The sequence below is a fragment of the Falco cherrug genome, chromosome 14 (genome assembly GCF_023634085.1).
Source record: "Falco cherrug isolate bFalChe1 chromosome 14, bFalChe1.pri, whole genome shotgun sequence".
NCBI classification, from domain to species: domain Eukaryota; kingdom Metazoa; phylum Chordata; class Aves; order Falconiformes; family Falconidae; genus Falco; species Falco cherrug.
The window spans coordinates 17,783,834-17,801,060 of record NC_073710.1 but is presented as its reverse complement, the minus strand read 5'-3'; the positions used below and the strand labels follow the sequence as shown (position 1 = coordinate 17,801,060).

At 44.4% G+C, this 17,227-nt stretch overlaps 1 protein-coding gene across 1 annotated transcript in view; it reads right to left on the bottom strand.

Moving 5' to 3' along the window:
- The window catches only part of CMIP (c-Maf inducing protein), a 139,262-nt gene extending 125,224 nt beyond the window's left edge, over positions 1-14,038 (bottom strand). Inside the window, exon 1 of the mRNA XM_005432383.4 lies at positions 13,061-14,038. Coding sequence (XP_005432440.4) covers positions 13,061-13,357 — 297 coding nt within the window. The 5' untranslated portion in view covers positions 13,358-14,038. The remainder of the gene's footprint in view (positions 1-13,060) is intronic.
- Between the last annotated feature and the right edge of the window lie 3,189 nt (positions 14,039-17,227).

Below are 17,227 nucleotides of genomic sequence, written 5' to 3'. Positions count from 1 at the left end.
GAAGGCCATCTTCACCTCACATTGAGAAGCTGCACTATGGACCACATCCCTTCAAGATGAGTCAAAAAGCCCCAGTCGCAATCATACGGCAGTCACTAACTCAGAGACTTCCCTTTTCCGCTGCAGCACACATATCCAATCTCTAACTTGAAGCTGCTTTGTTTATATTTTTTGTATCCTTACCTCCTTTCTTTCCCCTCCCCCTTCAAGTCCACTCGCGCCACGCTGTACTATCATAAATGCATACAGCCTACACCATATATAGATAATGCGTGTAGTTAGTGCTGCCTTAATCCTGACTCACTCCAGGTTTAAAGCCATCCAACCTACACCAGTCCACAGGTTTAAAGCAATAAAGGATTAGCCCTGTACTTGGGCAGGCACCAAGGAGGGCTCAGCGCTTTCCCATGTCGTCTGTCTCCACGAGGGAGCAGCTTTATACACGGTCAACTCCCACGACAGATTTGATTTCAACAGATTTAAAGTACATTAGTCAACCCAAGTCACTGGGGACATTTGAAATAACTTACAATAAATCAGAGAACATTAATTTCAAGGGAGGCAGTGACATAGCACCAAAAGAGGCATTAAGTTAGTGTTAGGAGAGAAGCCGTTAGCAATATTTCTCAATGCCAGTAATTTTTTCACCATAAAGACGAGAGCAAGAAGACGTTACAGTCTTCAGGCAAATGCTGGGCTACTTAAGCAAAGTGGTTACCTAGAAGGGGTATTTCAGTGTTTAATACCAAAGCGCATGTCTGGTCCTGTGCATTTAATTTAATTTCAAGCTCCCCCAGCTTTACTTCCCGTTTCATTCACAGCAATCACAAAAGATGAATTATCTAACCTTAGAAAACGTGTTTTCAGTCAGACGAGACATGTTGACTGTGTCCGTACTTTCACCTTCAGTTCCGTGCCAGCACAAGTTTTATGTTTTCTTCAATGTTCACATTATTTGGTTGCAAAGTAGATGGGATTTTCAGTGCCAGGAGTCCACTCATGACGTTTGCTCCTCTGAGAGAGGAGGAAGAGCCTGTTCTGTGCCTCTGGATGTCAGGCTATTTTTTAGTTAAAAATCTAAAAACATTCCTCAAAAGTCACTGCAATAGTAGTGACCAAAAAAAAAAAAAAACCCAAACCAAACCACACCACAAAAAAACAAACCTGAATGATCTGAAAGAACCATGAACAGCTGAAAGAATAACTAAATAAAGTAATGACTAATAATTTGCACTTGCATAATATCTTTCATCAATGTTCCTCACTTCCATATAGCAGGAAAGAAAAGTGGCTGCATTTCGTAACAAAAAGATCAGGAATAATACTTTGAGCCCTTACCACACAGTTGAAAATGCTTTTGCTTTGTAAGGAATATGTGAAAAAGTATCAGTATTCCCACACTGAAAGAAGTTGGAGCTCATTTTCCAATTCCGTGATCATGCTACCATAACCTATTTACTAAAGGTAGAAGTTTATAGCAATTATTTTGTAGATTTTCTTCCCATTTAAACAATGACTGAACAACATCTGTAACATGACATTGTTTTCCCTTTCTCCAGACATCCAAATAAAACTCGCTGTTCTACACTAGCATTGGATAAGGAACATGAATCATCTTCCACAAGGAATCGACAGGTACTCAGAACTATGGGCATTTCACTACCGAGCAGTAAGGATACATCTCATTCAACACAGTCCAGCAGAGTAGACAGCAATCTCCTCTGCTGCAAAAGTAAATGCTGTTCTTCAAAGCATCACTGGGCCTTTCACAGTTTTGGTCCCTTCCTTCCTTTCTCAGAGCCAAGATACTCGCTGAGTATCAGACAGCAGAACACCACAGCTACAGTCAGAGCACCCAAGGAAAGCACACACCCAGAGCTCCTCACCACTGACACCCAGTGCCCTGCCTGGCACTGTAACAGCCAGGGCAAAGAAATCTCTCATTGTGCAACTTTTCAAACTGCCAGGAATAACTCCACACTCAGATCTCCCCAACTAGAACAACTGCAGAGATGGTAAAAAAAAAACAAAAACAAACAAAAAACTGCAGAATTGCATTAGCTTACACCAATAGCTAACAGATCCACTATTTAAAAGTCCACATAAATTTCTACCTTCTTACAGCTTACATTGCAGTAGAGAGAAACGTAGTGCTTTGAGATGCCACCGCAATCATCTTCTTCTCAAGTGATTCCTAAATTTAAGAACTCAACATCAGAAAGTTTGTATAGTAAATCCAAGGTATGAGAAGGGAGAGAGAACTGCTGATCTTTTTTCAAAAACGGATCACAACACCATGCTTCTATAGTAACTTTGCAAACGCACTCACATCCTGAAAATTTCAGTGCAGTCAAGGTTTCCCTGACTTTCTACTTCTAAATTCAATCTTAACAGCCTCTAAAGCAAAAGCAAAGTGGTAGGTTGTCGGAAGTGACTATTAGGAGAATATACAAAGCATGCACGCTGCAGAAAGCGAGAGGCTTGAACTGATTGGCACCTGGTTCCCTGACAGAAATTTTCTTTGCAGGAAGATTGAAGGGTAGTAAGAAGAGCATGACACCCTGGGCCACATTCTGCTGTCAGTCACTCTCCCACACTTCCACTGATTTTTCGTGAGATTTACAACCATTAAGAAAATGAATAGCCATCAAAAACAGGAGGGAAGATGCCGCCTGGTAGCCAAAGCAAAGAAACTTCATTCCCACTCCAACTCCTACCAGTCATTTATCATGAACATTAGGGCAAGGCACAACATGCTACTGATTCTTGGTGTTCAACCTAAGACACTCCAGAGTGAACCACAGATGTATACACCAACTGAGTAACTGACACGTCCAAAAATCTGATCCATACTTATTTGTTTCTTTGTTTTCCCCATGTATAAAACACTAACCATAAAGCACTTCAAGAAGCTGAAGCACAGTGAAGTTGAAACCCAAGGAGTTTTGTAGAATGGAGTCATTATACTATCATCCAAAAATCATTTTTTCTGATCATTTTAAAAGCCAAAAATAATCCCTCTTTTTTTTTTTTGTTCACAGAAGGTCAAAAAGACATTCATATTTATGGAAAAAAACATACACATCCTTAGTATGTTGATTAAAAAGTTGAATTCCACTTGGCAAGTTTCAGACACCTTTTTTTAAATGCAGTTTCTGCTTTACTATTAATAATGCCTATCCTTGAAAATGGTTAACAAAGTCATTCAGCCTTCTTTTAGGTGCTTGCACAAACAAAGCAAAAACACAGCCGGCTCGCAATATGCACTACTTGTTTTACAGTAGCAAACAAAACACTTCATGGTACGATGGAAGCCCATTACAACAGGAACCAAACATGGTACGAGACACCTGTCGATCCCAAAAGCTTAGGTTCCAATAGCCAAAACAGACAAAGACTCAGAGGAACGGGCCACTGTCACATAAAAAACAGCACAATCACAGCTTTACCATTGAGAAATCCCTGCTCTGTACTGTTGGGAAGACACATCATGGGGTATCTTCAGGAGGTCTAAGAAAACAAAGGTTTTCTTTTCAAAATTATCCAAACTGTCTACCTGCACATGCAATTACTTAATTTTGCTGTTAGATGTTTGCTGTCTAGACATAAATAAAGAATGAGGCAATTTTTTTGTTTACAGAATTCTTGCCTTACCTTTGGGTTAACACGATCACAAACCTCATCCATAAAATATGCATAGACATCTATATACTTCAGAAATACATACAACATAATATTTTTTTTCTCTTAGAAATACTTCTTATTTCGCTTGCAAACACAGTTTCTTTAGGCCTAGGAAAAATACTAGATAAAATATAAATATAAAATAATGATATTTGGAAATGCATTTATGTATTCTCAAAAAAAGCCCTCTGATTTAGCTTAATCTCAGCTTTCATCAGGCAACATTTATTGTACCACATGTGGCATCTTTGTAAACAAAACCTTACAAAACCTAAATCCATTTCTGTACTTTAAGATTTGAATTTAAAATTTTTAAGAAGGAGAAAAAGATTTTATTTTATTCAGCATTTCTTTAAGCATTGGAAATCCAAGAAGCAAAAGCCCTTTAGGGACAGAGTTGCATGCATTCAACATCCTCATTCTTAGTATCATGAAGTTAGAAATCTGGAGTTTGAGAAGCATTGGATATTCATTTTTTATTCATCTTTTTTGAAGCCCTAGTTATTACTCTTCTCCTCAATGACAGTGACAGCCATTTTTCCTTTTAAATTTTCCATCCAATGAGAAAATCATGCAACCTCTTGGTCACAGGAACAAGAACTTTAGGGAAACTGCAAGATACTTTGAAAAGCGCAAGAGCTCTTACCGCTGAAACAAGCGGTAATCCTGAGCAGAAAGGGAGAGCAACACTCCAAGGGCCCAGCACATGAAAGGCTTATCCCATTTTAAACCTCACACGTTGCCACTGCCTCCAAAGTGAAAATGGCTATGGATGTGTTTATCAAGCAAGACAACAGCAGAAGCAGCAGCACCACCTTCCTACGCTTCCAAGAAACTGGGGGCAGCTACCCCTGTAGAGGATTCACCCTCACGCAAGCTTCAGCCAGGACCACACACCACAGCAGTATTCCAGCAAATTTCAAGACCAAATGGGGGAAAAGCGATCAATTTGCAGTGAGCAGCGTATTTTTTTTAATAAAGCTCTACTGTCTGGGGAAGAGAGGCAGGAGGGAGCTGGCGCATGGCGCACAGAGCAGCAGCAGCGGGAGCTAGAAGGACCTTTCCAGGAATTCTGAATGAGAACGGCATGCACGCTGGTGCAGTCTGAATCAGGGGTGCTCAGCAAGCCAGACTGCACCTCCCGGCATCACGGACATCGGCTCACACTCCTCCCACAGCACCCTGACATTTCAGCTATGGGGATGCAAATTAAAAAAAAAAACAAAACAACAAAACCCAACAAAGACAAATAAACAAAATTGTCCTGTCAGTAATTACCTTTGCTGGTCCACCATGACTCTACCGAATAATGAAACATTACTACACCATAGCAAATCGCATATGTTTTCCCCAGGCTTGCCAGATATGAAGGTGCAGAGGAAGCACTTGGTCCCATGGTCTGTCACATCTTGAAGGTGCTCGCTGCTGTCCTTGCCAGGGCTTTCAGCCCGCAGTGAGCAGTCCTCCCGAGTTTCTCTGTCCCTAGCCCAGAGTTTCCCCACAGACGAAAATAATGGCACAAACTCACTTTCCACCGGGACAGTGCTGCCTAAATGTTGGCGTAAAATGGGTGAAGCAGCGACAGCTTCTACACTGTTTCTGTCTAACAGGGAAATTTCCAGCAAGCCTCTCACTCATACAAGAGCCACTCCTAGCGCAGGCTGCCCAACGCCTCGAGATCTGCCGACCCAAGAAAAAAAAAGTGGGGCTCTGTTTTGAGGAGAGCTGTACAAGCCTAAGAGTAGAGTCGGCCATCTCCCCCAACAAGCAGGCAACCTGAAAGCTGCACCGTGATCTTTCACTGAACCTTTCTGGCTTTCTGAACAGCACATCCTGCCATTCACATTACAGGCAATGAATGGTAATCCCTCTCCTCAAATTACCCTACTGATTTCAACAGAGCGAGACCAAGAATGTACGTGACCAAGTGTACTTCCAGTTCAGATTTTAGTCATTGCAACTTGACGAGTTTCTTGGGCTCAATTAGTAACAGCACACATTTAGCAGATGTGCTCAAATCCAGAAAAAAACAGATGCCTTTTTTCCTAAATTTCTAAAAAAAAAAAAAAAAAAGGCTTAAAAATATTTCAAAACATCCTGAAAACTCAGATTAAAGTAAAAGGAAATAGCCTTCACCATGAACTCATGCCCTGGACACCACAGTCTGTGACCTGGCATGTCACCTGCTTTTGTGTTTTTGCACTCCATTGGCCCTGTCCCATCAGTCATGGGGCAGCCCAAGAGGCAAAGACAAGAAATTAAGTACTGGAAATGCCAGTACTGGTAACATCAAATGTCCACAAAACCTGCAACAAGACCCCCTCCTCCAAAACCAGAGAGTATTGTTAAATTCCCCTAATTTTTAAGCCTATGAAGTGAAGGCCTTTTAATTTAGCACCTGGTTCTGACTCATTCATGTTCTCCTCCATGACCACAAGAGCTAAAACTTCACCCTCCACTGATCGGTTATAATGTATGCTTTTCAATTGTCTTTTCCTTTTCCTGGTGTTGCCCCTGCATTCTTAAATATTGTGCAAAACAGGAAAATTTTATGCAACGATTTAATAATACATTGTTTTTGGCAGCAATTCCAGCCTACCATGTTTCCCCCTCTCTTCTTCCTCAACAGCCTGGTGGACTATATGCTGAAACAGATCAGCTCCCTGATCCGGTTAAAAGACAATAGATCTGCAAAAGGTTAAAACAGAGAAATCATTCCCCAGCCAGTTCACACAGATTTTCTCAACCTGACCCTGCAGACTGTTAAGCGTGTACAAAAGACATATTGACGCGGCATGGCACAGATGCAGAAAAGAACGGCAGAGGCCAGCATTACTAAGCCAGCATTACTGCCAATGGCACTGCATCATCAGATGGTGTGAAAAAGTTATTTATTCAGTGCACACACATGCACAAGAGCTCTACATATATTGCACATGTTAGAGTATTAATCACCTTCAAACGCACGATTGTTTATGGAGTTAAGCACTACATACCTATAAACACATGCCGAGACAGAACAAACCTGATGCACCTAGCACTGCTCAAAACACTAACAAGCACGCCACAATCTACCCATGCAACCCACAACCTAATTAATTCTAAAGACTCCAAAAGGCTTGAATTATTTGAGGTAGCTCTTTTCATTCACAAATGCTATGTGGGGAGATGAGTAAAACCCCATTAGCCCAGTCATGCTTACTAACATAGAAGGAAATGAGAGAAGCCTTTTTGCTGTACCACGTTAAAACTCACCTGTTATTTAGGAACTTCAGAAGTACGAACAAATTCTATGCAATAAATGAAACAGCTGCAAAAAATCACTCCTCTCGCTGTACTAAACCTACCACATTTTTCCTTCAAAAGCATCCCTCAGCATACACAGTTCCGTCAATGATTTTGGTGGGACCGAGGCTTGAGCCCCTGTCCTCCCACTCTTGCTAACAGTGCAAACTTAAGCTTGCAAACCGGAACGTCGCTGCAGATGGGATTCTCAGCCTAGCCTTTCACCTCTGAAAAACTAAATGTCCTTTTGGTGTTTCACAGAATCATAGGATCATAAAACGGTTTGGGTCGGAAGGGAGCTTTCACGATTATCTAGTCCGACCCACCTGCCATGGGGTTCACTAGACCAGGTTGCACGAAGTCCCATCCAACTTGACCTTGAACACTTCCAGCGATGGGGCATCCACAGCTTCTCCAGGCAGCACATCCTTTCCTAAGGAGAACCACACCCCAACTTCGACCTTCTAGCAGACTCTTCCCATCACTAGTTAAAATGTTCCACTACAAAAAAGAAATGATCTCACAGCTCCACAGAGGCCCAGCCCCATGAGGGACGGCTGAGCTCCTCCAGTCCCAGTTCTGTTGTAGGATCAGGTCCCCACTGAGGACCACAGGCAATTTACAAGCTTCCTCAGGGGGACTATTACCACCACGTAGTGGCTAGCACCATATCTTTACTCCCCAGCCAAAACGAAAAATGAGGCAGAAGTATTTCTGAGTATCCTTTTTATTTATGCTCCTAAACATGTAAAATTTACTGGCTGGGTGTTAACACTCATAGCCTTGAGAGCTCTCACTCTATCAATGAATATAGCTTCTGTTTTCATATTTTATATAAGCTCTATACCATATAAACACATACCTTAACACTACTGACTTATAAATACACTTTTTAACCACTGTAGGAACTATATATTCAAAGGTATGTTTGATAGGTACTAAACAGCTTTAAAGAAGTATCACTTTGGGTTTTCTTACACCGAGCTACTAGCTAATACAGCAATAAAATAGGTTTGTCACTACAGAGTAATATACCATTAAATCACCAAGTCTTCAGAAAAATTTGGGTTTCATTAATGCAGGCGCATGCCTGCCTTCAGTTCTGAAAGAGAATCTCAATTTCACCAGCACAGACGACATGGAGCAATTTGCTGTGAATTTGCAGAGTTCTGAATTATCAATGGGTTGTATGTAAATTATGAGATTCAACGCTCTTTCTGATGTGCCTGAAGAAAACACCTGCTGGATGGAACAGGGTAAACCAGAATACACAAAAACATGTACACTCAAAACCCGTACAGGTACCACTTCTTGTCAAATGAAAACAATCATTTGCAACAGTAAACAAGAAGAAATATTAAACAGTAACTGAACATTCCATTGTTATAATGGATCCAAAAAAATTATCTTAAATTGCTTTGTTATTTATGTGTTTATGCTTATTTATACACATAAAGATGGCAGGCCCACCGCACTAGTTTTAAGTCACATTCGCAGAGCTCCATCAATAGCACGGGCCTTGACGACAGCACTTGGTTTACTGAACAGACTGTTTATTTTACTTTTCTATTATTATTATAGCTAATTCATAATCATTTTATTTGGAATTTGGATAATGCTACAATATTCCTTTTCCAGGAAAGCTTTAAGAAAATTCTTCTTATAAGACTGTTTTGAAATTTCTGAGCTCTGCATAATACTTCCCACTTGAGCTAATTGTTTTTCAAAGGAAATTTAATTTTTAAAAGTGTGTTTTTCTAACTAATGGGAACCTGTGCTAAAGTAAACAATGAGTCTGGCTTGATAGGAATTTTTGCTCTATCTTTACCAAAAGAAGGAAGGAAAGACATGTAATAGCATGCTGAAACACATGCAGTAGCTTAATTGTTGAATTTTCAAAAACAATCAGAAGACAATTTTCTACTCTGCTTCGCCTGTTTGAAGTAGACCATCCTGCCCCTGCATCATTTCATATTAATTCAGTATATTCTTCTCTCTAGAAGAAAATATAAGTGCAGTTCCCTAATCCACTTATATTCTTGTTTCAAGTATTTTTCCCACTAGCTAGCTTGTCAATAAACTACTGTCCTCACACATCACTTTTGTACAGAAAAAAGTTTAAAAGACACTCAAACCTTACCAGGATTGTCACCAGCTCTGAACAGAACATCACATTACATTCAACCTACCTGCCAAGGCAAAACCAAGAAACGGGCATGAAAAGCTAAAGTTTCCACCTCCTTGAGGGATATTAATGAGTAACTTCACCGTTTCAGTTATATCTTCCCAGATGGGAATTAGAGGTCATCCCTAGCCAGCAAAAAGGAATCACTTATTCTTTCCTTTTCTGCTGTGCATACGTATGTATCACAAGTCTTTCTTGCAACTCAGTACTCTAAAACTCATTGTCCTAAACATCTACTCCCAACTGGTGCAAGTAAAAGAATTAAAGAGAAAAGCAGGGCAGAGACATGAAAGGGACAAGGCAGAACAAGTTCAGTTATGACAGCTACCTTTCAACCACTGAAAACTAAATTTTAACATTTCTGCTGAAGATAGTCATAGGGTTATTCTTCACACACAACTAAAAAAAAAAAAAAAATCACACAAGGAATATCAAATTGGATTTTATTTCTGTCTTTGTTTTTACTATCACTGCCCTTCAAGCTGTGCAAGGACAGATCTCACTGGAAAAAAAAAAATCAGCAAAGGCGCTACATTTGAGTTTGGTAGGTGTTTATAAAATAAACATTATTCCTCCCATAGGGGAGAAAGTCAGATTCATCCCCAGGCAAGCTGTTGTCCGGCAAATCAAGTTTCTAAGTATCAAAATTTGCTACTGGGACTTTAGCGTTTACATTTAAAAAAAAAAAAGTTATAGATCTGCATTTACTTTCACCAAAAAAACTTTAGCTAGAATGAAAGCCTGGGAAAGATGCAAGTGAAACTGTAATGGTGAAACTGTACTATATTTAACCCATTCTTTGAGAAATGAGAAACACGAAGCAAACAATGGAAACAACATCAGTCAGATAAAAGTCCCAACACACCTACAGTTATGGGACTCTCCACACCACAAGCTAATATCTTTCCATTTGTTAACTGAGCGTATATACCAATTCAGAACACAATTGTTACTCATTTTCAATTAACGTAGACTTATTTTAATTGAAACAGTCACTTGCAACAATGTCAGAAAAAGCGCTTTGTAGAGAACATTATTTTTTTCCACCCTAAATTCTGCTAAAATAAGATGGCCAAACACTTTTTCCATTGCGTACTTGCATGGTGCTTCTGCTACAGGAAGCTATCTTGTCAGCACAGAACATGTAACTGCCTAATTAAACAACGGAAGTAGTTACCTCTCACAGAAAAAAATCTGTAAATAGGGTCTCATTGGCCAGAGTTATATGTGGGCACATACAGTGTCTACTTGTGGAAAAAAATGCAGATGGAATAATCCATACGCAAACTAATGCTAACTCCTATATTGCAGGCCAGGCACTGACAAGTAAGAGCTTGTGGGGAGAAGACTTTAATTCAAATATATGTCTCAGGTGACAACAAAAAGGATAGAAAGTGCCTAGAATCAACAAATAACTTATCCACTGTACTAGAGGATATAATTTGCCAGATCTGGATTTAGCTGTCATTACAACTTTTGCTTTCAAATGCAAAACAATGTGATGTTGTTTTCCTGTTCAATTTTATTCATGTTATATAGAATGCAGTAAAACTCGTCATGCCAGAGGATTTGCAAAGGGATGATGTGAAGATTAATTACTGGCTGCTCATAAAGGACCCTGCCTGTGGAAAGTTCTATGTGTAAAAATGACCTTGTTATCAGAGTTGTTGAGTGCTTCCAATGCTCACTTTCAATGGGCGGTATGGGTATTTTTCTACAGTTTTGGAAAACCAAATTAGTTCCATCTAAATATCCACCTACAGTTTCAGGAGGTTTTGGCATTATGCCTGTACCCCATTTCCATAGGCAGTGGGGGTTAAACTACCGCAGATCTTGCTTAAATCACACCTTTTCAGCTGGGGAAAAAAAAAAAAAAAAAAAGAAAAAATGAAAAAAAAAAAAAGTAAAATCTAGATATTGTAAAGCCAATGTCTGGAAGACACCTGCTAATTGTACCCATACATTCAGGCAACAAGTGAATACGGATCTTATCCTTGTGCCCTAATTACTCCCTGGAAACCAAAGACACTACTTGAAATAATAAAGCACTGATATTTCTGTGAACTTGGTATTTACTTGGTGAGTTAGCACTGGAAAAAAATGATAAGGCGGAAGACCAACCACGAAGAGCACTGCTTAACAAAATGGAGCCTGCAATGGTACGTACAATGTTTTAGTATCTTCTTGCTATTTATATACATGAAGTAATTAGGAATGAGAACACCTCAACGTTAATTAAAGCACGACCCCATAGGACTTCAGAAATTTTTTCAGAGATGGTTTCTTTGGCGACAGCTTTGCCAGCGAGCGGAGTTTGACGTCTCCTGTATAAATACAAGTTCATGCCTAGTATTGCCACATTGCAGTGATTAACATCTGAAGCATGATCATGCCTCTGTCTACCGGTATCCCTCTCGTCTGCTCAGAAATAATCAGCTACGGATACTGCCAGGAAAATGCCTCATCTCCACTGATACTCAACTTCCCCTCTACACTGATGGTATCTTAATAAAATGAAGAACTGCAAAAGCTCCTTGTGGTCGTGTCTTTCAGGGGTTTCCTCCAGCAATGCTCGACTGAGTCTTCCTTCTCCCTTTACACAGTAGTTCTATCAAAGAAAGAAAAATATTCCCTTGGAAACATCCTCGGCAGCTCGGTGGAAAATGGTAAGCAGAGATGTCATTGTGGCACAAAAAAGGGCTCCGTGAGAATAGGCAGCTGGCCTACCTGAAGGTTAAAGTAGGTCCCACTGAAAACCTGCTTTGAATACTCCACAGCAGAGCGTGATGCAGGAGACGCATTTACACACACTAGGTCTCTGCGTACCGAAGTGTGAAAAAATCCAACCTCTGAGCACAGCACAGACTGGATGAAACCCATTGAAATACACCATTAACAGAAATTCACACAAAAGCCAATCCACTCTCTCATATCACGAGTGTCCTATAGGAAGGCCAGAACGAAGCCATTGAGAAAAATGAGACACTTGCATATAAATCAAAAAACCAACAGGATCGAAGTACTGAATGATTAAAAATCAGTGTAAAGCATGTTTTGCAAGCTGTGTTAATTGCTATTTCACAAAATTTGGATGTAGCCCCGTCACATATTATATGAATGTCGAAGTAATACCGGCCATGAAATTTTAAGCCGTACATGTAAACATAAATCATATTTTTAAAGGCTGCAGCCGTCTATTGTACATCTTTTGTACTGTTGATAGCACCACCTTGCCTTTTTCTCTTGCATCATTTTCCATCAGGAAGAAAACCCTGAAGGAATCACCGTATTTTACGATCCCATTTGCCTGTGCCTGGGCAGGGAATGTGACCTGATCAGAGCCCCAAAAACAGGCCCAGACCAAAGCAGAGCAAAGACGGTGCAAAGCCCCAGCCTTCGCCCTCGGATTAAAAGCATCCTCCGCCTCCCTCACCTCCAACTTGGGCGGCCAGAGCTCTGCTGACTCTGGGTTCGGAGAGAAATGGCTCAGTGTGGCGATTCCACGTCAGTGTCATGATGAGGAGGGAGGAATGAGAAAATAAAATAATAATAGTAAAAAAAAAAAATTTAAAAAGGCACAAATGGCCAGCAAGAGGCAAAAGGCAGTAACAGTAACAGCAATAATAATGAAGACTAGACTCGCTCGGAAAAAAAACCTCACCGAAACTGCAGTACGGAATACCGCCGGATTACAAAGGACACAGGGACCCCCGGGGGCACTCCGGACCCCTCCGGCCAGCCCCCGGCACACGGCGCCCCCGGGGGGCACGGCGCAGGGCCGGCCGCCGCACAAAGGCGCGGGCACCCCCCGCCGCCCCCCGATGCCCCGCGGGGCGGGGAAGCCCCCCGGGGCCGCGCCGTGGCTGCCCCCCGCGGCGGTGGCGGTGGGCCCGGCCGGGCTCTTACCGTGGCCGAGGCGACGCTGTTGTCCGCCAGGGTCAAGTGGTGCGGCTCCCACCGCCGCAGGAACTTGGAGGTGAGGATCTTGCTGAGAAACGTCCGGGGGTGCCGGATGACACACACCTGGATGTCCCCCTCCTGCAGCAGCTTGTACCTCATGCCGTTGCAGTGGAGCAGGGCTCTCCGGCACGGCGCGGCACCCATTTTATTCCCCTCGGGAGCGGACATCTCGCCCAGCAGCGGCTTGCTCTCCTCGGTCTGCCTGCGGTCGCTGCCCCCGCCGGAGCCGCCGGTGCGATCCATGGCAGCCCCGCGGGTCGGGGGTGGCGCTCGGCGGCGGCCGCCCGGGGGGAACCGGTCTCTACGGGCGGTAGAGACGGGTAGAACCAATAAAATAAAAAATAATAATAATAATAAAAAATCCAACCCCACGCGGCGGATTAAAAAGAAAACGCTGGGGGGGGGAGAGGGGGGTCGACAAAAAATCTGTCAGGGAAGATGGGGGAAGGGGCCGGAGCGCACCGGCGGGGAGCGGGGGGAAGGGGGAACGGGAAGCGATAAAAATCCTTATTCAAACTTCAGAATCCGCCCCCGGCGGGTCCCCCTCGCGGCTCTCAGAGCGCCGCGTCCATGCTCCCGGGCGGGCGCCGGCCGAGCGGAGGGTCGGCTCCCGGCGGGGGCGGCAGACAAAAGCCGGCGGCGGGGGCTCCTGGCGGCGGCGGGGGCTGCGGGGCGTCCGGCCGCGGCTCCTTCCTTCCCCCCGGGGCGTGTGCGCGACAGCCTGCGGCGGCGGGCGCGCGTGTGCATGTATGTGGGTGCGTGTGTGCGGCCGTGGGTGCGGGTGTGTGTGCGCGGCGGGGGCGGGGGGCGGGGGTGTGTGCGGGTGTGTGTGTGTGTGTCTGCGTGTGCGTGTGTGTCCACGCGCGCCGCCGCCGCCGCGGGAGGAGGCGGCGAGAGGAGCGAGCGCTGCCGACTGCCTCTCGCCGGAGCGGCCCCGGGCGCCGCCGATTGGCTCCGAGGGGGTCATGTGCCGCCCTCCCTGACGTCAATGGCCGCGGAGCCGCTGAGGGCAGCGGCGGCGGCGGCCGCGCGAGGTGCGCGGGAAGCGCTGCGCGCGCGGCCGCGGCGCCCCTCCCCTCCCCTTCTTCCCCTCCCCGCCTTCCCACCCCCGTCTCCGGCCGTGCCCCACCGCGCGGCCCCGCTGCCCCCGTTCCCCAGTTCCGCCGCCTTCAAGGGACGAGCGCCGGGGCTGGCGGGGGCCGGGGGCGGTGCCGCCGCCCGGGAAGGGCGGGAGGTGTGCAGGCACACCTGCGCACCCGGCCGCCGTCAGGGCCCTGCGCGCCGCGTACCCTCCGCCATGAGGGGAACCCCCGGCGCCGCGGGGCAAAACGTGAGGAGAAGTGGGGGGTTAGTGCGGTAAATCCCCCTTTCTTTCGTCCCCCGCGCTGACAGGAGCTCGGGGCAGTGCGGGGGCTGTGTGGCAGTCCCTCCCACGGAGAGGAGGCAGTGGCAGCCGTGAGGTGACGGCGCGTTACAGGTTGCGTTCTGAGCATCTTCACCGGCGGCGTTAAGCTCTTGTGCAAGCGCTGCAGAAAACGGCGAGGGAAGCCCCCTGCCCGGTCGCTGTCGCTTCACCAGTGGCTCCCGCTAGTGTTCCTGCTCCCCTGGCTTCGTCGGGCCACCGGAGCTGCCGCGCTGCCCTGAAGCGCCTGCCCGGGAACGGCGGGGTCGGTGTGCAAGCCCGGCAAGAGCGCAGGGTGCCGAGTATCCTCTCGAAGCAGAAGAATTGTTTACCGGGGAAAAAAACAAACAAACAAAAAACCCTAATGAAAAAATGAACTCTCTTTTAAGACCTCTAAACCGCTTAACAGCTCAGTAATGCTGTGTGCAATATGGATGCCGTGTCAAGAGAAATGGTACCATTCGTTTATACTCGCTTTTTTCTCAGCGATTTAAAAGGTAGTGGTAAAACTCAGACCTCATTTCCAATTTCCTCATTTGAACAACCAGGTTAGGACCAACAAAATAAGACATATTTTATATAATACACGCACATGTCATCAACCCGTAGAACTCATCGTAGCAGGTATTGCCGATGTCCAGAATTCAGAAGGAGTTTACAGGGCTGTTTTACTTGATGCTACCAAAATACCCAGAGAAAGTATAAAACTTCATGCTTAAAAGTTTAAGCTCATCTCTACTCGAGGGAGGTTGGGAAAGGGCCGATTGCTCTGTGGCAAGCCGACCATTTCACAGCGCGCACCTGCAGCCTGGTTTCTGGCGGCATCTCCTAGTGCAATAGCTCTCAAATGAGAGGTCACCATGCCAAGTGAGGTGCTGGCAGTTAAGAGCAGAGTCCTGAGCCTGCCCAAGAGAAAGCGCTTTCATCTGGTATGTTCGCATCACCAGTCACACAGATTATCTATTGGAGAGGCGAGCTGCAACTGGAAAGCTTTGGGAGCCTTTGCCATAATGCCTTTTGTAGCGGCTGTTGTCAAAGACAATGCATGACTGGCTGGACCACAATTGCTGTGAGCATGTCCATTACGTGTGTTCTAGAGCTGTTGTGTTGAAATAAGCTTGCATTTGACAGGAGAACTGCTGTTTAAACGCTTTCAGGAGGGAAGGTTTTTGTAATCTATCAATTACTAGCCAATTTGAGGGATACTTTTGTTGCATGTTATCATCAAAATTACTTATGAAAAGCTAGGAAGTCTCAAGAGTACTCCTAAGAATCAGTTGATAGAGCAATGCAGAACTATGCGATTTGGTGAAGGTTAGAAGAAAGACACTTGATTAATGACATGAATAAAGAAAAAAATCTCTTTGACAGAGGTTCAACTTGTCAGTATCTCATGGCCCTGGTAATTACTTACCTCCTGAACTTAAACAAACTGACTGGTCATTATGCACTAAACATTACAGGCGGTTCCCACTGAGCTTTATATACCATATACTGCTAGGGGTGACTGACGCACACATTTACACTGAAATAAAGCCAGGTATACTCATACCTGTAAATATGTGTGGATCTGCAATAAAAAAAATATTAAAAAAAAGACTTGCAAAAAACATTTTAATAGGACAGCTTTGTTTAGATGTAAGCTTTTTACTGCAGGAACCACCTGTTTCTAGGAGTTCCTAGGGTGCCTGGCACAAGTGAGACCTCTTCTCATCTGACCCAAGGCACTGTTCTTGTACAATGACTGTGTCAATAGTAGGACTATTTGCATATGCTCACCTGCACCGACACTCCACTCAGTGAAAACTGCAACCAATGTGACTATTTTGGTGAAAGTTCGTGCAAACGATCCACCTGCTCAAACCACTGCTTTAAATCTACCATAATTGTCATCTCTGAGAGCTGCTTGCCAGTGCGAGGATCGTATGTAAAGAGTCGGATGTTCTTAGCTGAATTTCCTTGGCAAATTAAAGCAGATATTTTCCACTTGTGTTCCACAGAAGGTAGCAAAAAAAGCAAGGCTGGTCTAGAGCTATCAACGCACGAGGTACCTGAAAGGATCTAAGCCTCCACTGGAAATCCACCACTCCAAAGTGTTGAAATCCACTGAGATATTGCAAAAGCACAGTGATCAGGCAGCGCCGCTCCTAGCAGCCTGTGTCAAGGACAGAGGTCCAAACCCTCAGAGGTGCTCTGCATTTGCAGCTCCCACTGAATCCACGCTCTCAGGCTGCAGGTGTTCTCACTGAAGTAAACTCAGCACCGCACGATAAGATCAAGGTAAGAAATCTCACATTGCCTGCCAGAACGGGGCAACCAAAAACCCTGTCTAGACAAGTGAAATTGAAACATGCTGCTTGCTGCACAGCTTGCTGAAACGCGTATTAGCCATCCAGCCTGCAGTAAATGACTGGTATGTGACTCAAGGCTGAACACATTAGAACTAACACCCCTTCTCATATCTCTTCTAAACTATACCAAGCAGAAGTTCGATGAACTGCATTCCCGGCTTCGTGTTTTTCCAGATTTCCTCTTCTGGCTCCATGCAGCCAATAGACATCTCAGGTATACGTGCTTGGCAGTATTTCAAGGTAGCGTTTGGGGAATTGCTGTATGTTTTGTTTTCCTCCCCAGAATCTAATTTTTATGAGCAAATCCAACCAGAAGTTTATCATGAAAGTGGGACATAATAATTCATTCATATAATAAAC